Source organism: Drosophila sulfurigaster, chromosome 2R, assembly GCF_023558435.1.
Source record: "Drosophila sulfurigaster albostrigata strain 15112-1811.04 chromosome 2R, ASM2355843v2, whole genome shotgun sequence".
In the NCBI taxonomy this organism is placed as follows: domain Eukaryota; kingdom Metazoa; phylum Arthropoda; class Insecta; order Diptera; family Drosophilidae; genus Drosophila; species Drosophila sulfurigaster.
In genome coordinates this window covers 20,827,319-20,846,153 of record NC_084882.1, presented here as the reverse complement: position 1 = coordinate 20,846,153, position 18,835 = coordinate 20,827,319, and the positions used below count along the sequence as shown (strand labels likewise).

At 38.1% G+C, this 18,835-nt stretch overlaps 1 protein-coding gene across 3 annotated transcripts; it reads right to left on the bottom strand.

The window, feature by feature from the left end:
* Positions 1 to 1,262: 1,262 nt before the first annotated feature.
* On the bottom strand, positions 1,263 to 17,063 carry LOC133837892 (GATA-binding factor A). Of its 3 annotated transcripts, none has more exons than XM_062268805.1 (4): positions 7,403 to 7,619; positions 3,309 to 3,896; positions 2,964 to 3,234; positions 1,263 to 2,411 (listed from the first exon to the last, which is right to left on the bottom strand). In XM_062268805.1, exons 1-4 carry the CDS (start codon positions 7,427 to 7,429, stop codon positions 1,717 to 1,719), a joined length of 1,581 nt encoding a protein of 526 aa, XP_062124789.1. In that variant the 5' UTR covers positions 7,430 to 7,619; the 3' UTR covers positions 1,263 to 1,716. The 3 variants fall into 3 exon arrangements, with proteins under 3 accessions (XP_062124789.1, XP_062124788.1, XP_062124790.1); XM_062268804.1 differs by having other exon boundaries at positions 3,300 to 3,896; positions 7,403 to 7,617; XM_062268806.1 differs by lacking the exon at positions 7,403 to 7,619 and adding an exon at positions 16,122 to 17,063 and having other exon boundaries at positions 1,264 to 2,411; positions 3,300 to 3,896.
* Positions 17,064 to 18,835: the final 1,772 nt, after the last annotated feature.

The window sequence follows — 18,835 nt, the reverse complement described above, 5'->3', positions numbered from 1 at the left end:
TGCGGGCTTCACTGTCATGGGTGTTGCTGTGCTTTGCTTTGCTTCGGTTTCGCTCAATGCTTCATTGCCGCAGTGGATGCCGCTGAGACTGCCCCTACTTGCTGCCCTGCCCCTGCAGCTTGGTGCAAGTCTTTTGTTATGCAGTCACATCGCTTACTTTTAAGTTTTGTGCACGATCATTTTGCCTTGCCTTTGTTGATGCTGCGGATAATCGATGATATTTAAAAAAGCATTAATATGCATAATGCGTAATATTTATAATTTTCTTATTTTCTTTCTGCATTTTTCCCACTCACTCGATGGTTGCATGCCCAGACCCAGACCCCCCGGCAAGGTTGCTATTGCGACAATAGACCGGCAATCATTTGTTGTTGTTGTTGTTTTTTTTTTCAAACATTCACCATTATATCAGCATCTTTTCGTCGCGTGCGGAAATTGCCAAATTAGCTTTGACTTTTGTAACGATTTTTTATACCCTGATATTTACCTTTGTTTTTACATGTTGCTTACAGCCTCTGTCGCTATCACAAAAAGACTTTTTTTATAGTAGGTATTATTAATTGTTTCGTGTTGTTTTAATAATAATTACAAAGTCATTTTGAATATATTTTTTGCTCGATTCGCGAATTACACAATATTTTGGCTCATCGCCTGTTTTGCCTTGTCACATGCTTGTTAACCCGATACAATGCAGCATCAAATACATTGGCAAAAGTCATGTTGAGCTGAACATGCCTTCCTTGAGTTCAATAGCTTCAGTAGGGGCCATTAAATTGGTTATTTATATGCAGATCATGTAACTAAAATTTCCGTCGATGTACTTTACCATTGTTTGATTTTTAATGTCGGTCTTTTTGGGCGACATTGACCGATAAAAGCGCACATAAATATTGTGAAAGGGTCATTAATGCAATGATAATTGATAACAATTAATAGAAAATCTTAAATAAAGATTGAACAAACTGCACAATAAGTGAGTATGTATATCAAAATAAATAAGTAATTTAATGTTTATATTTCATTTAATTTAAATTTAATTGAATTAAATTTATTGGCAGTCAAGTTACTAAATTTAAATATATTTTTCAAATAATTAATGTGATTAATTTTGTTTTTAAATTGGTAAATAATTGAATTTTAGAGTTCAATTGCTATTTCAAAACAGTTCCCAGACACAACACATTAGTCATTTGATATTGCATACTTTTGAGGGCCATATTCACACATATTCATACTTTTGGTGCATACTTTTAGGCTGATAGTAAAACATCTTGATTTGTGATAATCTTTTCAATGATTTTATTTATTTAGTTCGTAATATGCATGGAATTAACTTGCTAGACATATGGCTAAATGATCTAATGATTGAGTGCGCTTAATATATATATGGTGTGGATAATTTATGCTAATACGAGAAATAGATTAATGCAAAAACACTTTACAATGGATATTTAAGAACTAGTTACCTTACTTCTGATTGTGGATTCTTACGTAAGCTAGAGGAAACAGAAACGGAACGAAGCGATAAACAAACAAATATTTGTACAAAACTCAAACTATCGCGCAGTTATTTACAGGCCATAAAAACTAATTACAACTTATACAACTAATGCTAAACTAAATTCAAAAGTCTTTTCAATACCAATCCAACGAAGCTCCAATGATGGTGTTGTGTTGTATGTGTTTTGTGGAAGAGATCACAGGTCGCCAAGCTGCTCAGGATGTGGCCATCAGTTTGGCTGCCTGTATGACATTGTGCTGATGATGATATCCGGCCAATTCGCTACTCGCGCCACCTGCCATCGCAGATGTGGCAGCTCCACCCAGTGCTCCAAACGAGGCGCCAAAGTAACAATTGTTCACATAGTCATAGTTGGTGGCACTTGCCTCCGTCTTGACTCCATAAGCAGCGGCTGCAGCAGCGGCATGTATGTGATGATGTGCCGCCGCTGCATGATGACCGTGTGAGCTGCCTGTGGCTGCGGCATGCAGATGATGATGCTGATAATGGGGCGAGGGCGTGCCATTGCTCAGTGTGGGCGTGTCAGCTGCATTGCTACTGTGCGTCGTGTAAGCAGAGGCGGCCGAGCTGCTGCTGGGTGTATACAGCTGTGATGCGGCCCCGTGCAACTGCCTCGCATTCAATTGCGACTGATGGCTGTGCTGAGGATGCTGCGACTGTTGCTGCTGCTGTTGTTGCAGTTGCTGTTGCTGCTGTTGTTGGGCATAGAGAGGAAAGCATTGCTGATGTGACGGTGGTGGCTGTTGCTGCTGTTGTTGCTGCTGCTGCTGCTGTTGGGCATGATGTTGACTCATGAGACTGCTGGCAGTGCTACTTGCGAGTGAGCTCTTTAGATCCGTGTGGAGCTTGCTCAGGCTGTGCCGTTCCAGGCTAAGCGTGGGCTTAAGATCTGCAATAAGCCAGGAAAAAAAGGGTTAAAATCTGAGGCAAGCTTGCAAATGCTTATAGAATTATTTTTGGTTAAACTGAAATTAAAATTTTCGATTAACACAAAACAAGGACTAGGTTCTAAACTGATTGGAAATTGATGCTTAAATTAACAAAAATTTATCTTATGTGTTGTCAGCTTTTGAGACCTTTTATCTTATTTGCGGACTATAATAAATACAATTTGTTCTACAGTAACTGATATTTCTATGTTCTCAATACAAAATTTTGAGTTTATATCTTTTTTATGAGCAAGGATAATAAGCATACTATACGAGTATGTAAATTCAGTTATTTTGATATTAAAATTTAATTATTTCAATATTAAGCAATATAAATTTGTAATATTTAACTTTTTAATGAAACGACTTGTATTGTATTGGAATTTTCTGCAGACTGTACTTAAGCTGCACGGCGTCAATCGGCGTCAATCAACACAATACAAAATGGAACTTAATTTTAAAATATGAATTATTATTTTATCATTATCATATCTATTTTATAATATGCTTACCATGCTCCTCCTTGCACTCTTTGATGGCCTCAGCGGTGGATCCGGATCCCGATGCTCCACTTGCAGTTGAGCCGCTGCCTGTTTTCTTAGGTTTTCGCTTGCGGGTCTGAATGCCATCCTTGCGCATAGCCAACGGCCGATTGACGCCGTGCAGCTTGAAGTACAGCCCGCAGGCATTGCACACCGGCTCGCCGTCATTGTTGCGCCTCCAGAGGGTGGTGGTGCGTGTTCCACAGTTGGTGCAGCACAGACCCATGCGACGTGTGGCAGTCTGTTTCAATAAATTGTCATGATTAGTATGTGAATTGATTAAAAGGTTGGGAGGCGGCTACTCACTGCACTCACCAGTCGCTTGCTGGGCTTGATCAGCGGCCTATTCATGCCGTTCATCTTGTGATACAATCCGCAAGCGTTGCACAGATAGTGACCGGTACCGTCGCGTCTCCAAAGCGGTGTCGAGATGGCACCGCAGTTGACACATTCACGTCCCTCACCAAACTGGAAATCCATTGCGCTTTCGTAGGGCGAAGATCGCTGAAATCCCGTGGGATCGTAGGCACTGCGCCACGGCGCCATCATCACCGCATTCTGTGTGTAGAACTGTGCCGGCAGCTGGGCATGCGCCGAGCCAAAGCTATCCGTTGTCCAGGCATTCTGCGCAGCAGCAGCGCTGCTGAAATGGGCCGCCACATGGTTGTACTGGCGATTGGAGGGCACATAGACGGGTGCATTTACAGCCTGCTGATGATGGTAGCCAGACACGCTGGCAGCGCCTCCGGCAGCGGCTAAATCCGTATAGGCGGCAGCTGCCGCGGCGCTGCTGCTGTGATACATCTTCGAGCTGGCAGCAACGGCGGCCACCTGCAGCTGCACGTTGTGATAGTCGCCGCTGAACTGAGGATAATCGCGCGTCGATTGCTGATCCGATGTGGACTGCAATGGAATTGATAAGTGAAAGCAGCAAATTAGATAACGTATTTCCATAAATTGGCAGACAATTCGTTTTGTTCCCTCCTCTCTCTTTCTCTCTCTCTCTCTCTCTTCCTCGCTTGCCACGCCCACACTCACAACCTGACTGCCTTGCTCTTGGCTGCCATTGGGCGACACCCCGTTGCGAGCAGCCATTTTTTGTCTTTGACTTCAACTTCGGCTCCTTAGTTGCCTGCCTTCCACCTCCCTTTTCTCCCCCTCCACCCGCAAAACAAAATACGCTATCGGTTCTCTCTCTTTGCCTGAGGCAGAACTCGTTTTCCACTCACGGTGCCCTTTTCGTGCCCATAGCCATCCCAAATGAATGGCGAGCTGCAGCGTCTGTGACTCGTTTGTATCTGCAGCTCTGCACTCATAAGTGCGTATCTTATGGATGTTGTGCGTGGGCTCCACAGTCTCTTCACAGTTTTTTCAATGTGCACTATGTGTGGATGTGTGAGTTAATGTACATGTGCTTGAATATATGTATATAAATTGCCTTGCGTGGGCTGGGGGAGTGAGAATCCATATTCCACTGCTTAATATCCCTTTACTTATATGAAAGTGTGCCTTAATTATTCTTTAGCTCCTATTAATGATTTACCATCTAGTACTATTTAAGTTAAGATGCGAATTTATAATACTCGATAAAAAAAATTAGAGTGATGAGCATTAATTTTTTTTGACATTTTAATTTAAATGTTCATAATTCATTATTTAAAGAATGGGTATCTTCAGTTTGAAATTGTTATTAAATAAAAATTGTTAATTGTTTGTTTCATCTCATCTCTCTTAAGCATCTCTCTTCTAATCACAAGTTGTACTTTAGCACAACTAAAATATATTTACATAACTTTTACTAAACTATTTTAAAATGCATTTTTATTTAATATGCCTTATTCATATTTTCAAAATTCATTCAACATGTTTGTACTACATGAAAAGCCTTCAAGTGTAATTTGTATGAATTTTAATACATTTTTACGACTTTCGTTTATTGTTTCAATTGCATTCTTTTTTTTTCCCAATGTTTACAATGAAAGTTCAATAACCAAAATCTGTGTTTCACATCAAAATCAATTAAGGCGCCAATTGCAAATTTGTATTTATTTCGCATATTCATATGTATATCGGAATCTTACTGAGTTTCTGCCTACACCAACAATAAAAGCAAGAACACAATTCAAAAACATTTGACGTCTTTATCTTATCCCAGAAATTTAATGCGATGATGTATGAACTTTTTAATTTTCTGCCTGTCTGTTCAATCTTTAGAGATTTCTCTCGCATAAGTAAATATTCCTGCACAATTAAGAAAAAAAAAATCGAACAAATCAAAAATACAGATGCCTGAGAATTTGATGTGAGGAGTGGTGAATTTTTTTTGTTCGATACTTTAGCGAAAAAAATGTTAAATAATTTTTAAAACCTAAATGCAAAATTTAAATGCACATATTACATAAGACAAATGCCATTTGGCATCTATTTTTATGCCGGCGGCAAATTCACTTGACGGCAACCGACGGATCAAGACAGCTTCAACTAATAGAATGAAGAGAAACTGCCTTCAACATGGCCTTACATGTTTTTGTTGATTAAAATCTATATTTATGATATGTAAATTATATAAGAATAAATTTCCAAAATACTTTCAAAGCCAAATAAATTGAATATAAAATTGTTTAGGTTATTCAAAAAGCTTTGTCTAAACTAAAAAAATGCATTTCAAATAAATTCTTCTATTAGCCATAATATTAATTGATGCATATTTCAGCATCATTCTTGAATTGTCAACCAAATGTGCAACGTTCTACAAGAGCAAAAGAAGAAAACACAACAACAACAACGTCAACAACAAGAGCAGCGGCAGTAATAGCGAGGAGAAGAGCTGAAGAGTCATCAAAGAGTTGACCACGCGTGCATAATGATGTCGCTCCCTTTAGAAGATCAGTCGATCAAAGAGAGCGCCGGCCATTGGGAGAAGAGCATGGAGCACAGCGCGGTACCGGATCAAAGAAGCGGCGACCACACGAAAAATTGTCAACATGTTGCAGCGTCGTTTCTACTCGTATACGAGTATGGGGAACGGGGGTTGGATGGTAGATGCGTTTTTGCCGGCTCAAGAGCAAGGATCGAAATCAGAATAAGATCAGTTTTTGGGATCAAAAGGTGGCTGCAGAGGCGCTTTGGCGCTTATTAAAATGCGAGCCCAAAATCAACGGACGGCGATTTGTGGACGAAGGCGAGGAATTAAAATAAACAGCAATAAAAAATCAATTTCAGAAAATTGAGGCACAGTTCGACTCAGACTAGCGATCAGCAGGTCGATATGTTGCCTTCGTCGATGTTGCTTGCTGTTGCAGATGCTGATGAGTAGAACGTTAATAATTTGTCACTGCAAATGAAGGAATAAAAACAAACAGAGAAAACCACTTGAGTGCCGGGGCAAGTGAAGACAAAAAAAAAAAAATAACAAACAAGCCATAGCCGCAGTCGCTGCCAAACGAGGAGGGAACGGTGGAACACTTAGGATTAAAGCGGCGCTTTAAGTGTTTTTCTTTCTTTTATAAGTTTCTCTTTCTCTCTCGCTTGAGAAACCGGGTGCCAGCGCCAGGTCTATGCCATCAGGATCCTGTTTTTGGCATTCACTTGAGCTGAGCTGAGAGCTGACTTGAGCTGCACTCACACTTGACTCATTCATGGCTTGTTGCGGCGGGAATTTCACTTCTCTTTATTGCTCTAGCGGATGTCATTCGTTCAGAGACTAGAGAGTTTAGTTTCTGTCTCATAAAATAGTGTTTTCGTGTGCTATTAATGTAACTATATATGGCAAAACTCGTATTTAATACGATGATTGGCTCACTCAACTTCTAATTGAAGAAGTTTTATGAGAGTAAACCAATTTTGAATAATGCGATAATTAACATATATTAAGAATATTTACAATCAACAAAGCGGCACGCTTGTGCTCAATTTTGTGTGATAAACTACCAAAATATATGATATATAGTAGAGCTTGATACTAACATACGCTTTTTTTTTTTGGTCTTTTATAAAGATATAATAAAAGTAATCCGAACAACAAATCGAATCGAATTAATTAAGATTAATTAAAGATCATAGTCTAATCAAGAATTAGAATATCTTACATGGTTTCAATTCTTTTTTATTCCTAAGATACTTCTTTCCTTGAATCATCAATGTCAAAGTCTTTCATGAGAAGAATGCGGAGAGGACCGCATTATCGTATTGAAATACATATTTACGAAATGATTCTCATTAGAAATTCAATTTGTATTTTTTTTTGACAAATTGCCATTTTCGTCTTTTTCAATTACTTTATTCGAATATATAGTTCAACCTTTGCTGATTTATAAATAATGATGGGGAAATGAAACGTGTTTCCGAAATCGCCAAACAATAAATATCTTTGAAAGTACTCAATATATTTATAAATTAATCAAACTTACATCGCCATCACTTAGCAAAATGCCCATAATTTATTGAGTTTTGCGACTGTTTTTTTTGGTTTAGCAGCTCGTTTTAGGATTGATTTATAGCACTGACTGTTATGCGAAATTCAAGTTCAAAATTCACAGGCACTGAATATGTATCACAGGAATGTATATAGTATATATTATAAAATGTATATTGGAATCGATGGATTCGATTACATTGATGATTATTATTTATTTGGGCGCGATCATGGACTTTGTTGTAAGCCTTTTGATTAATGCTTATAATAATGAAGCAATAAATTATCGTATTAATCCATTTACGAGCACTTAACAGATTTGAGTTATTGTTGCTTTTGTTTTGTTGTTTTTGTTATTGATGCAGATCGCGAGCACAACGAACCGACTTCCTTGAGGCGTACAAACAAACTAAAAAAACGCCTCAAAGTAAACAAAAACTTAATCCCAAAAATCCAGTTCCAGTTCAGTCCAAAGCCGTCGCAGTCAGCGTCGTCAGAGACAGCGACAGAGAGACAGTCGCAGCGACAGCACCACGCAAAATCGGAAAGAAGTCAACGGCAACAACATAAAAAGTCAATTTCATCAATGGGCAGGCAACTCTGTCTGTCCGTCCATCTGTCCGTCCGTCCGCCTCTCCGACCGATCCCTCCGATTGTCACTTGACGGCGTCGCCTGCACACAAACTCAGTGTGCAAGTGAGATGGATGAGACACACTACGCAGCCAGAGCGAGATGGAGTTATGCATGACGTACTGACAGGTAAAAATTTGTAGGTGCATTTCACATGCAGTTAACGTCGACGCTGACTGCGCTGCAACTTCGTCAGCAGCAGCAACGGTGACGTCGCTTAAGCGTCGCATAGCTGGCACACGAAATTAGTCAATTTCATGTAAGACTTGAACAATTATGCACTTGAAACTGAGGACAGAATTTGAAAACAGGTTCCAGCATCACTTGAGTTGAGCTACTTACTCCTAGAACGGTAGGCGACGTTTGTCGCTGTGTGAAAGTAATCCTCCCAGGCAATAGATCAATCCCAGACCCGAACTCAACTGTCACCAGCTCATCAAACTCGCTTCATTCTCAAGTGTGTGTATCCAAACAATTCCTTTGTATTGTCTGAAAGTTACTGTGACAAGGATCGAAGGATAGCCGAGGCTGGCCTCTTTAATTAATTGTTGCTCGCTTGTTTATACGGCGCCTAATGAGGGTCCATTAATATTGGGGTTAATCCGCAGTCAGTGGTCTTTGGCAAGGAATAAATTAGAAAGAGTACTTATAATTACAGTCCTAAATCTCAAAAAACTGTTCAGGCACCTACTAAGCTGACAATTCCTTAAATTTAATTCGAATTAATAATGAATAGCTACATAAAATATATTTTTCAAGTCGAAGTTTGAATACTCTTGATGAGTATATTTTATTAGGTAACTTTTTAAATCTTCGACTCCTACAAGTGAATGAAAAGCTATACATTCGTGTAGATTACTAGATAAAAACATTTTCTGAAGTATTTTATTGATTTACTTATAAACATTATTTGATAATGACGACTTTTTAATGATTTAAAGAACTACTGAAATACAAAACGCAGTCATTGAAACTGTATTCTGCTGGACATCTAAGGATTATTTACAACATGATGACAATTGTTTTGCCAAAAAAAATAAGAAAATCCATACAATCAGATTTTAAGTTCAAATTTGTATTTAAAATTAAGATTAATTTTGAATGAGGTCGAGTTTGTTGTTTCATTTCTCACTATAATCTGCTGAAGACTGATATACAAAATAGATAGCCATAAGTAGTCCAAAAGAACCACACTCACAGCATTGTCAATAGCTGTGGTGTCGACCGATCATTAATCAAACAATTTACCTTAGTTTCTGGCAAACGAAAAAAAAACACATAATTCACCCATCAAAAAAGGTTTCTCTCTGTGGCTGACGGTGAACAAATTCTTTCCATTAAAATGCAAAAAGCAAAATGCGAGTTGTAGCTGCGCTGTAGAGATGTGACTGGAGCGAGTGAAAAGTGAGGCAAAGTCAGTTGGCAGTCGGCGACAGACGCTGAGACAAGATGTTGAAGCGAAGCTGCTGAAGGTACGGAAAGATGTCAAAACAAGAACCGCAAGGCGGACAAGCGCATATTTCAATCGACGCTGACACATCCTGCTGCGCTAATGGACCTTAATTTGTGAACAGCTTTATATATCATGCGCCCGGACCGTTAATGTGATCATCCACACGATCTCTTGTTGACGCTGAAACTGACGACGCGATTGAGACTCGAACCGAGAAGCTGAAGCTGATTCCGAAACTGAAGTTGATGCACGAGGCTGGAACTTGCTGGAACTGCCATGGTGATTAACTTTTATGACGTTTATCAGGCGCATATGCTAAAAGAAAGGTCTCGGATATGGGTATGAAGACTGGCACGCGCTTTCCTGGTAATTTCAATGGAAATGGAAAAGGCAATGAAAATTGGAATGTAAATGGAAAACGAAGAAATGGAGCGAGTAAAATGTGAATGAAAGTAAATATTATTGTAGACTCGTAAGTATTTCCCTTAGCTATTGATAACAAGCCAGACAAATGATAATTGCCCCGGCTCCACTAATCCTGTAAACCCTTTTACATCCAGCCAGCCAAACCTAACAAATGTCACCAAAAAAAAATTTCAAAGTGGCGTCACCGCAAAGTATTGATTGAGCATATGCTCAATCTCAATCCGTATGCCGAAGAGACTTTCTTTAAGCCTAACCTAAGCCCCTCCCTGGCATTGCATATTATTACATTGTCTATTGATCGTCTCATGATTGTCTCGTACTCATTGTCGACGATCACTCGTTCTGTTCATTCGCTCCCTCTCGCCATCTCACTCGCCCAATGCTGTTGCCGTCTCGCGCGCTCCTTCGGCAAAGATAAAAGAAATCTTTATTGGTTTTTGTAGTGATTTTAAGTGGATTTGTGGTTCGATTCTTAATGGCAAAGTACGCCAGCAACAGCCACAGTCTTTCACCTTCAGCTCCACTTGAAACGACGTCCCTCAAGACCCATTTCAGTGGTTATATCGTTTTTATTCAAATTTGTATGTTTATTTCTTCTTATATATAATTATGAGAATCTCCCCAGATGCAGACGTAGCTCTCGTTGAGTGTTTTAGGCAGTTTCAGCTTGTAATTATGGCGTTTTTATGTACCAAATGCATTCGTCGAGAGCTCCAGCTTCAATGCGCCGGACTCCAATATGGAGTATATCAAGCGGTTTGTCACTTTTACATCGAGTTTATTTGCATATTCGAGAGTGGAGCAATGAAGTGTTAAACTAAAAGGCTCGCTTGCTCTATAGCCAGAGTTCTAGCTAGAAATTATATTAGACTAATAGTTTACTAGCATTTTTGTGTCTGTACATTTATTAATTGAGTAATTTAACCTAAAATGTACTGAGCCGGTCGATCAATACAAATATGTATCTTATAGTAGATGTATAAAAATATTAGACCAAAAATTACGCTCGAGTATTTTATACAATTTTAACGCTAGATAAATAAATAATAATAGTGTCGCCTTTACCATCGTTAGAAGCATTGAAATTGATGAAAATTATTTAAAAAGTGTTTCTACACGTTGCCAGAATATCTTGCGGAAAGTGGAAATGCAGATAAGAAATATCGCCATGCAGAGAATATGTTAACTTTCGATGGGACTTGAGTTGAAAGTAAGTGCTTCGCCTTGAGAGTATATCGGCATGGCTTATCGGAATGCTATTAGGGCTTTTGCTTTTGCGTGCAGCTGAAGCAATTACTCATCGCTGTGACACTTGACTGCTCTGAAACTGTCGCACACACTCATACATGGGCATACATAATATATATGTATGTATGTATGTTCAAACAATGTACTCTTGCTTCCCAAAGTACTTGACAACAACTAAAACGCAATTGAAATGTTGCTACTTACACATTCAACGAAATTCAATTTGAATATTTCAAGTGATAAGCAGACAAAGACGGAGATTGTGCGGGTGGGACAGAAAGAGAGATAGAGGTAGAGCTTCCCCCTAACGACAGCAACAAAAACTAACGAGCGATATAAGAATGCTTGAGCATTTAACTGATTGTTCCAATCGGTGATTTTGTGAGAAGAACAGTGTTAGACCATAACAAATGTTGAGTACTTATACTCATACTCGTACTCGTATTCGTATTTGAGTTCGAGTGAGTGCTTCGCTTATCAATTGCTCAAATGATGGCGGAAATGGTGCGTTATTGTTGTTGCTGTTGTTATTTCTCCAATTTGAAAAATTACTGATAATGTTTTTATTCGTGTGCATTTTGTTCACTAATTAATTACAAAGTCACATAATAATGCCTAATTTTATGCTGGTTGATCGCCCGCAGCCCGTGAAAGGTAGTTCAAAACGAAAGACTTAAGCGACGAACTTGTTTCTGTCGCAGTGCCTAATAAAAGTCCTTTGGTTAGAAACTTGATTTTTGGGCCCTTTTGCTGGCGTCTATATTAAGCTGCCCTTCCGCTTGATCTTTGCCGTCAACACGACTGATCTTCAACCATGCACATCTCCCTTTCTTTCCCACTCGCTTTACTTCTCTCTTGCATCTCTTTCTCTGCCCGACCACACTGGCAGCTGTGACAAGTTTTCGGCACGCGGGCAGACAAATTCCAATACTTTGCTGCCTCGGCTGCCCAGGAATTCAAATGTGGACACTCCGTCGGTCTGTTTGTCTGACTGTCTCACTGCACAAAGCTTTTAAGTGTCTTGGCGTCGTCGCGGCTTATGTCGTCTCTCTATCTGCCACAGTCGCCGCTCACATTTCCCCCATCTCCTCGCCTCTGGACTGGTGACATTTACATTTGTGAGAGCATTTGCCAGACGCAGCGGCAATTAATAGCTGTGGAAAACTCGACAGTCGTTTCGTTTGGCTGTGAAAAGATGTCGCCTAATTTTTCCCTTGTCTTTAATTAATTAATTAATTACAGCGCGTAATATTCTAACATAAAACGAGGTGTAGAAATCTTTTGAAAGCTGTCGCTACCATCGACCATAACTGTACGATTTTATTGCTATAGTATGGTATTAGACCTTGGCGCCAGTACTCCAGATAATGGGCATGGGAAATACTGAGATAAGCTTAAATAAAAATATAACAAATGAAAAGAATGAAATACACATCATAGTTATTGCTGTTCTCTTTAACTTATCCGAGCGTTATGAAACTTAAGTTTAAGATTTACTCACACAGTTATCGCCGAACTTGTAGGCCAGCAGCTTCCTTTGTGCGATAAATGCCCTGATTGTTTCATGGAATTATTTCGCCCGATAAGTTGTTATAATGAAATCATTATGAATAACGCATGCTTATCAGCATATTGTTAAATACATTAACAATAGCTTGATAGCTGGGAATACACATAAGGGAGTAACCAACGGAATGCAGCAGAAAATTCAAAAAATGTTTATTAAAGTATTATAAATAAGTATTATAAATAAGTGCAACGAAATAATATGAGGGTTCTGTTCTGATGCAATGCACTTGCAAAAGTTTATATGCGAGCATTACATAATGGTTTTCATTGGAATTTGGTCAGGGACTTTCTAAAAATCTGGCACACAGCAAGCAACCCAGACGCTTGACGCCAACTATTTTTCGATTAGCTCGGCCAGCTGAGGGCCACAACGAGGTCGAGTTCCTGTCTGTCAAACCCATGAACCTTACGTGCAATTAGGCAACGCACGGCATGACTTCTGCCCCTGTCAAGACCAGTCTCTATCCCTGTCCCTTGTTTGAGCCCCTAATGCCTTCAGCGGGTCAATGGGTCTTTGGCTTGTTGGCCACTGGTTACGTCTGGCTGGGCTTCCTATTGGGTTGCCATGTTCTTGTCCCGTTGACCTGTTTAGTGTGCAATTTGCACACTCACACTCGCACACACACATATATTTATACACATATCATTGCCTGTTCGTTCTGCTTGTTACTTGTAAATTTTTTTGACATTTTCGTATTGCGTGTTTCATATTTTGCTACCTGCATTTGTTGTGTGTAGGTTTTTGCAACAGTTGCGAGAGCTAGTGTTAAAAGTTGCATAATTACGATTGTTGCACTTAGCTGAGGGTTGTGCCAGCCAGAGTTGCCAGCCTGCACACCAAACAAGTTGTACTTGATAAAGGGCCCAGTTTACCTTGTGTGACAAAGACAAATGCTGCTACTTAAAGTGCAGCTTACTAAATTGCTTATGCCTTCTTATTAATTTTTTTTTGTAGTAATAAAGGCAACCCTGTGCTTCTCTCAATGACCTTTCCAGTTGCCTTGTTAAACGATTTTGGTCAAGATTTATGATGCAATTGTCCAAAAAGGCAACTATTGGTCCGATTGCTGAGTTTGTTTTGCCTTTTTGTCGAAAACCAATTTTAGTTTTATTGCCTTTTGGTCTCATAAAAGTGTCATAAATTAAAAGGCGCTTAAGACGCACACACACTGAGCTAGATACAGATTGGAATATGGTTGCGGATATGGATACATCATGTAACCTGTGCCACTGGTCACACGCAGCGTTAGCTGTCTTTCGACCTCGACTGTTGCACTGTTGTGAGGTTGGCCCGAGTTGCCTTTTGGCCCGTTTTTATGGCCGTAACACACACTGTGATACTTCTAGCTAATGACTTTATTGGCCTTTTCTGCAATGCACTTGAAGTGGAAACTGCTGTCATGTTGTGTCATTGTTGGCATCGCAATGTTCTTTCCGTCTGGACCATTGTCGACTTGTGTCTGCTGTTGTCTTTGTTGGCGCCAGCAGTTAATTGCCTTATGAAATGGCACTTGTTGGGCTAAGATGAGTGAAAGTGTAGCAAGGGTTAAAGAGTAGGCGTGTAATTAAGATACTCGTATGTGATATGGCCAAGTTGAAGGTTGGTCTTCGTTCAAGGGAAAGCTAAATATAATTTAGATTTTTATCTAATTGGTTTCTAAGCAACATTCAATTGCAATTTCTCGACGCTAATTAACCTTAACAATTGCTTCACTATTTATGAGGCATGTTTAAGCATTGGTACTCGTAATACGGGCTTATCAACAGCTTACACATTCATGTGTAATTTATGTGCATACGAATGAATGTGTTACTGTTCCGAAACGCTTAATGAATAGTCATGGTGTTGTCGCCTTGTCTATGCATCGCAAGTTTGGTGCCTAAGTCTTTTGTATGCTCTCGGCCTCTGGTCATTATCTTGCCATAATGAAATTGTGCGAATAAATACATGTGTGTGTTAATACATCTCTCCGTTCCTGTGTGCAACGTGCTGAAAATATACAAGACAAGTTTTCTTGTCTGCTTCTGTTTCGTGCCAAGGGTGGAACTTAGTTATCATTTCAGCAGGCAATCTGCTCAGCGCTTGTGTACTTGTATTTACTTTTGGCTTGATATTCGCAAAAACAAAGCGGACATATTTATGGAATTGCTTACAATATTGAAATGGGAATTTATGCATTGTTTTATGCATACTTATAACAATATACAATGGCAATCACAATGCCAGCTGCATAAATTTGCGATACGAATAATATATATATTTATATTAAAAGCGAAATTAATTCGTTGTACGATCGACTGCAAAAGTCATAATTGAAATTGATTTAGCTAAAAAGATTTTGTTGCTTTTGTCTCCGTTGATTTATGGTGGTTTTACATTTGCTTTTTATATTTATATTCAATCGAATTGCCTCATTTTGTTTTGCTCGTCTCTTACGCTTTTTTCGCCTTGTCTCTCTCACTGCCTCTGTACATATTTTGTTCGGCTTCCGAATGACTAAATGATCTCTAGTCTATTATGAATTACACGTCGGCAATTTAGTTAACTATTTACAAATCGGTTAACGATACGTTAGAGACAATCTATACGGCCTTATTCGGTGACAGCTGCTATTGAACGCTGCTCATTGAGTAGAACTATTAACATTATATCTTAAATTTATGTATTATTTGCCTCATTGAACTTAATTTAAATGGTCTACTTTATGTGGACAATGTGCGTTCAATTAAAGCCACTTTCCAAATTGCTTGAAAGATCTAATTACTGTCACCTCATCAGTATGCATTTGCGGCTGTTGCAATTGAGTAAGTAAGTATTCAGATGATTATTTGAATTATTTAATGCTTAATTCCCATAACCACTTGAACAACATTGCAACTTTGTTGCCAATTATAAAATGATATACAATTTGATGCAGATATTTTATACTCGTATCTTCATAATTGGTATTGGCGGTGGATAATCATAAGCTGTAGCATATCCATAAATATATTAAATGGATAACTGATTTTTATAACATATTAATAAATCACAAATTACAGATATATTTAAACAAGAAAATAAATGGATATGCAAGAATATGTTTGTTAAATACAAAATTCACCAAAATCATAATAATATTTAAAATAAATGAAATCGAAAATAAATGAAATTAAAAATAAAGTGAAGTATACTTCACATTAAAAAAACCAACGGATATAATATACATTAACAAAACGAGGAAAATTAAAAGGTAGAAAACTCATTATGTAATGAAAGAAGGCACGAAGAAGTATCAAGTGAAATTTGTCGGTTTAAACATTTTGGTTACACCACAAAACGAATATCTCTGGTTACATGAGTAATATTATTGCGATACCAGTTCTATAAATAAGTAGACCACTTACTTTTATTTATAATGCTGAATATCGTTCGATCCAATTGTTTGTTGTTGCTTGGTTGTGATGATGTTGAAGTTGTATGCAAATGAAGTGGGGTTTATTATACTTAATAGCCTTTTTTTGTGGATTTACGAATTTTAATTGCTTTTAAAGCACATTTATTGTTCGACAGCAAATCGTTTTGTTTCTCCGCTCAGATATTCAAACCGATTCGAATGGATGTGAAATTCGAGTGCACATAAATTTAATTAGTTGTCGCTGCTGTTGCACTATGCCATAAATGACACGACACTTACAGATATACACTGATGAAGCGATAGAGATACGAGTGTGTATTTAGATACGCGGCACAACTCTTAGATACATTTGCATAATGTTGGCGAAAATAACGAAACAAAATTTGCATAATACGCTCACGAACAGCATTAAACACATAATTAACAATAGAAACACTGATAAAAGGCGACACGCAAAATCCGATTCCGATGAATATTAAAAGTCAACTAATCGCCACTGCGGAAGGACGACAAATTAAATGACAAGTAACTTGATTGGTCTGCTGTCGATCACACTCATATGTTTATTTATGTACAAAGTATTATGAATTTATTGCATTAATTACAATTCTCACATTTGGCGACGGCTTTTCAGCATTTACACCATTTTACACCGCACGCGACGTGACTGCAATTTCGCGTAGAAACGGACAAAAGTCAACTGAATACTCGACACAGGACGCCAAACTTTTGGCACCGCTGCGATTCTCTCTGTGTAGTTGTTGTTGTTGTTGCTGTTCGTTTTTCTGATTGGAATGGGGAAGCAGCTGAACAAAAACAACAAGATGGAGCGGGCCAGCGAGCGAGCGAGTGAGCGAGCGAACGAACAAACGAACGTCTGCGGGTTTTCGTGTTGAGCTTCCGGTTGGACGCACGCTGTGAGCGAGACTGTCGAGAGACTTCAGGCAGCCACTGGCTGTCGCAATGGGCAAACAAACGAGTTTCGAGTCACGAACACACACTCACACAGATAGGCACTCACACTCAAGCGCATGCTATCGCACGGTGGAAGTGGGTGTTGCCTTTGTGGCGTTCGTTTGCGCTTACTCTCTCGCTCTAACGCTCTCAATCTTTTGCGCTCGCTCTTTCGCACTCATTGCGGCTCGTAATCAAATTGTAGCCATATTAAAGTTTGCTTGATTTGCTGTTTAGATATTTGTGTGCACTCGAGTACGAGTGTGCGAGCGTATGCATGTATGTGTGAGTGCTGGCATTGCGCTCTTGGGACTGCCCACTTTCGTGCTCTGGCTCTCGTGGCGTATGCGCAACGTTTTGAGTTATGCGCGCTCGCTATAATAACAATCATTTATCAGCCAACGCACACAATCATTAATAATATTATAAACAATCTGAGTATTAAGCATAAAGCTTGCATATTAAAAGGCAAATGTGTTTGTATTTTATGTGCACTTTAATTGGCATTTCATTTACCCAACTGCTGCTAACTGCCAAAGGCCACATCCTTCTTGCTTTTTGCCATTTGACATTTATCGCCGTTTTTAATTGCCAAGTAATGCAGGTTATAAAAAACACACTTACAATTATTTTTATAATTAATATCTTTCACGCCTTTTTTATGCCATAAATTTGATTTGTCATTAGAAAAAATTTTGCTTTTTGCTCAAGCTGTTGTCATCAATTACACTTAAGAAAAACTAATTCGTGCTAGAACAACTTCTAATCTCAGCAACTTGTCGTAACTAAGATAAATTATCACACGTCAATGAATTAAGATCAAATATGTTGAACATAATAAATAGTTACTTATCTGGATAAGATATATACGTATTTTGTTGTCATCTAAATATAGTATTTTAATAGACATTTTATCTTAATAGACATTTTATTAAAATTCATAATTTGTTTTTTAACTTTTACAAATATGTTAAACAAACTATGTTATTATGCTAACATTTTTTAAGTGATTATATTTTAAATCTTTATTTAAATTTTTGTAATAAAAATTTAGATCTCAGTTGTGAATGTATATTTTAGAGCTAAATTCAAACAGTGTAGACTTTAATTGTGCTTGAACATCATATAATAATTATTATAATTGCTAAAAAGTGCTTTGAAAAAATTACTTTCGACATTATCATGTATAAAAAATTATATATTGATAATATTTTATACATGATAATGTCGAAAGTAATTTATACCGCTACCCATAAGTCTAATATACCATTTGGTATTTTTAGTGTTTTTAGTATATTTGGTATATTTTAATAATAATACCCCAAAATATATTTTTAGTATTTTTGTAGTATAATTGGTATGTTTTGAGAATAATACCGCAAAATATATTGCTTTTATTCAAAATGGGTAATCTCACAGTCGAGCATACTCGACTGTAGCTTTCTTACTTGTTAAAGCCCTTTTTAGCAATTATAATAAAAACAATTCTTTTGTGGAAGACAGTGGACTACACCCTAAATTGTTTTCCACAACATATCACGTTTTCATTAAATAATAACAGAGAGTCTTCCTGCTTTATTAATGAGTGTTTACGTCTTGAAAAATGTGCAGTTATGTAGAATATCAGGCTGATAAATACGCTGTGTAGCTACTAAAAATCACTGGCAGTGTCTGCAAGTAGTTCAATTACCACAAATTAAATTCATTAAATGTAAAGCGACCCAATGGTGATAAACACAATTATTTATA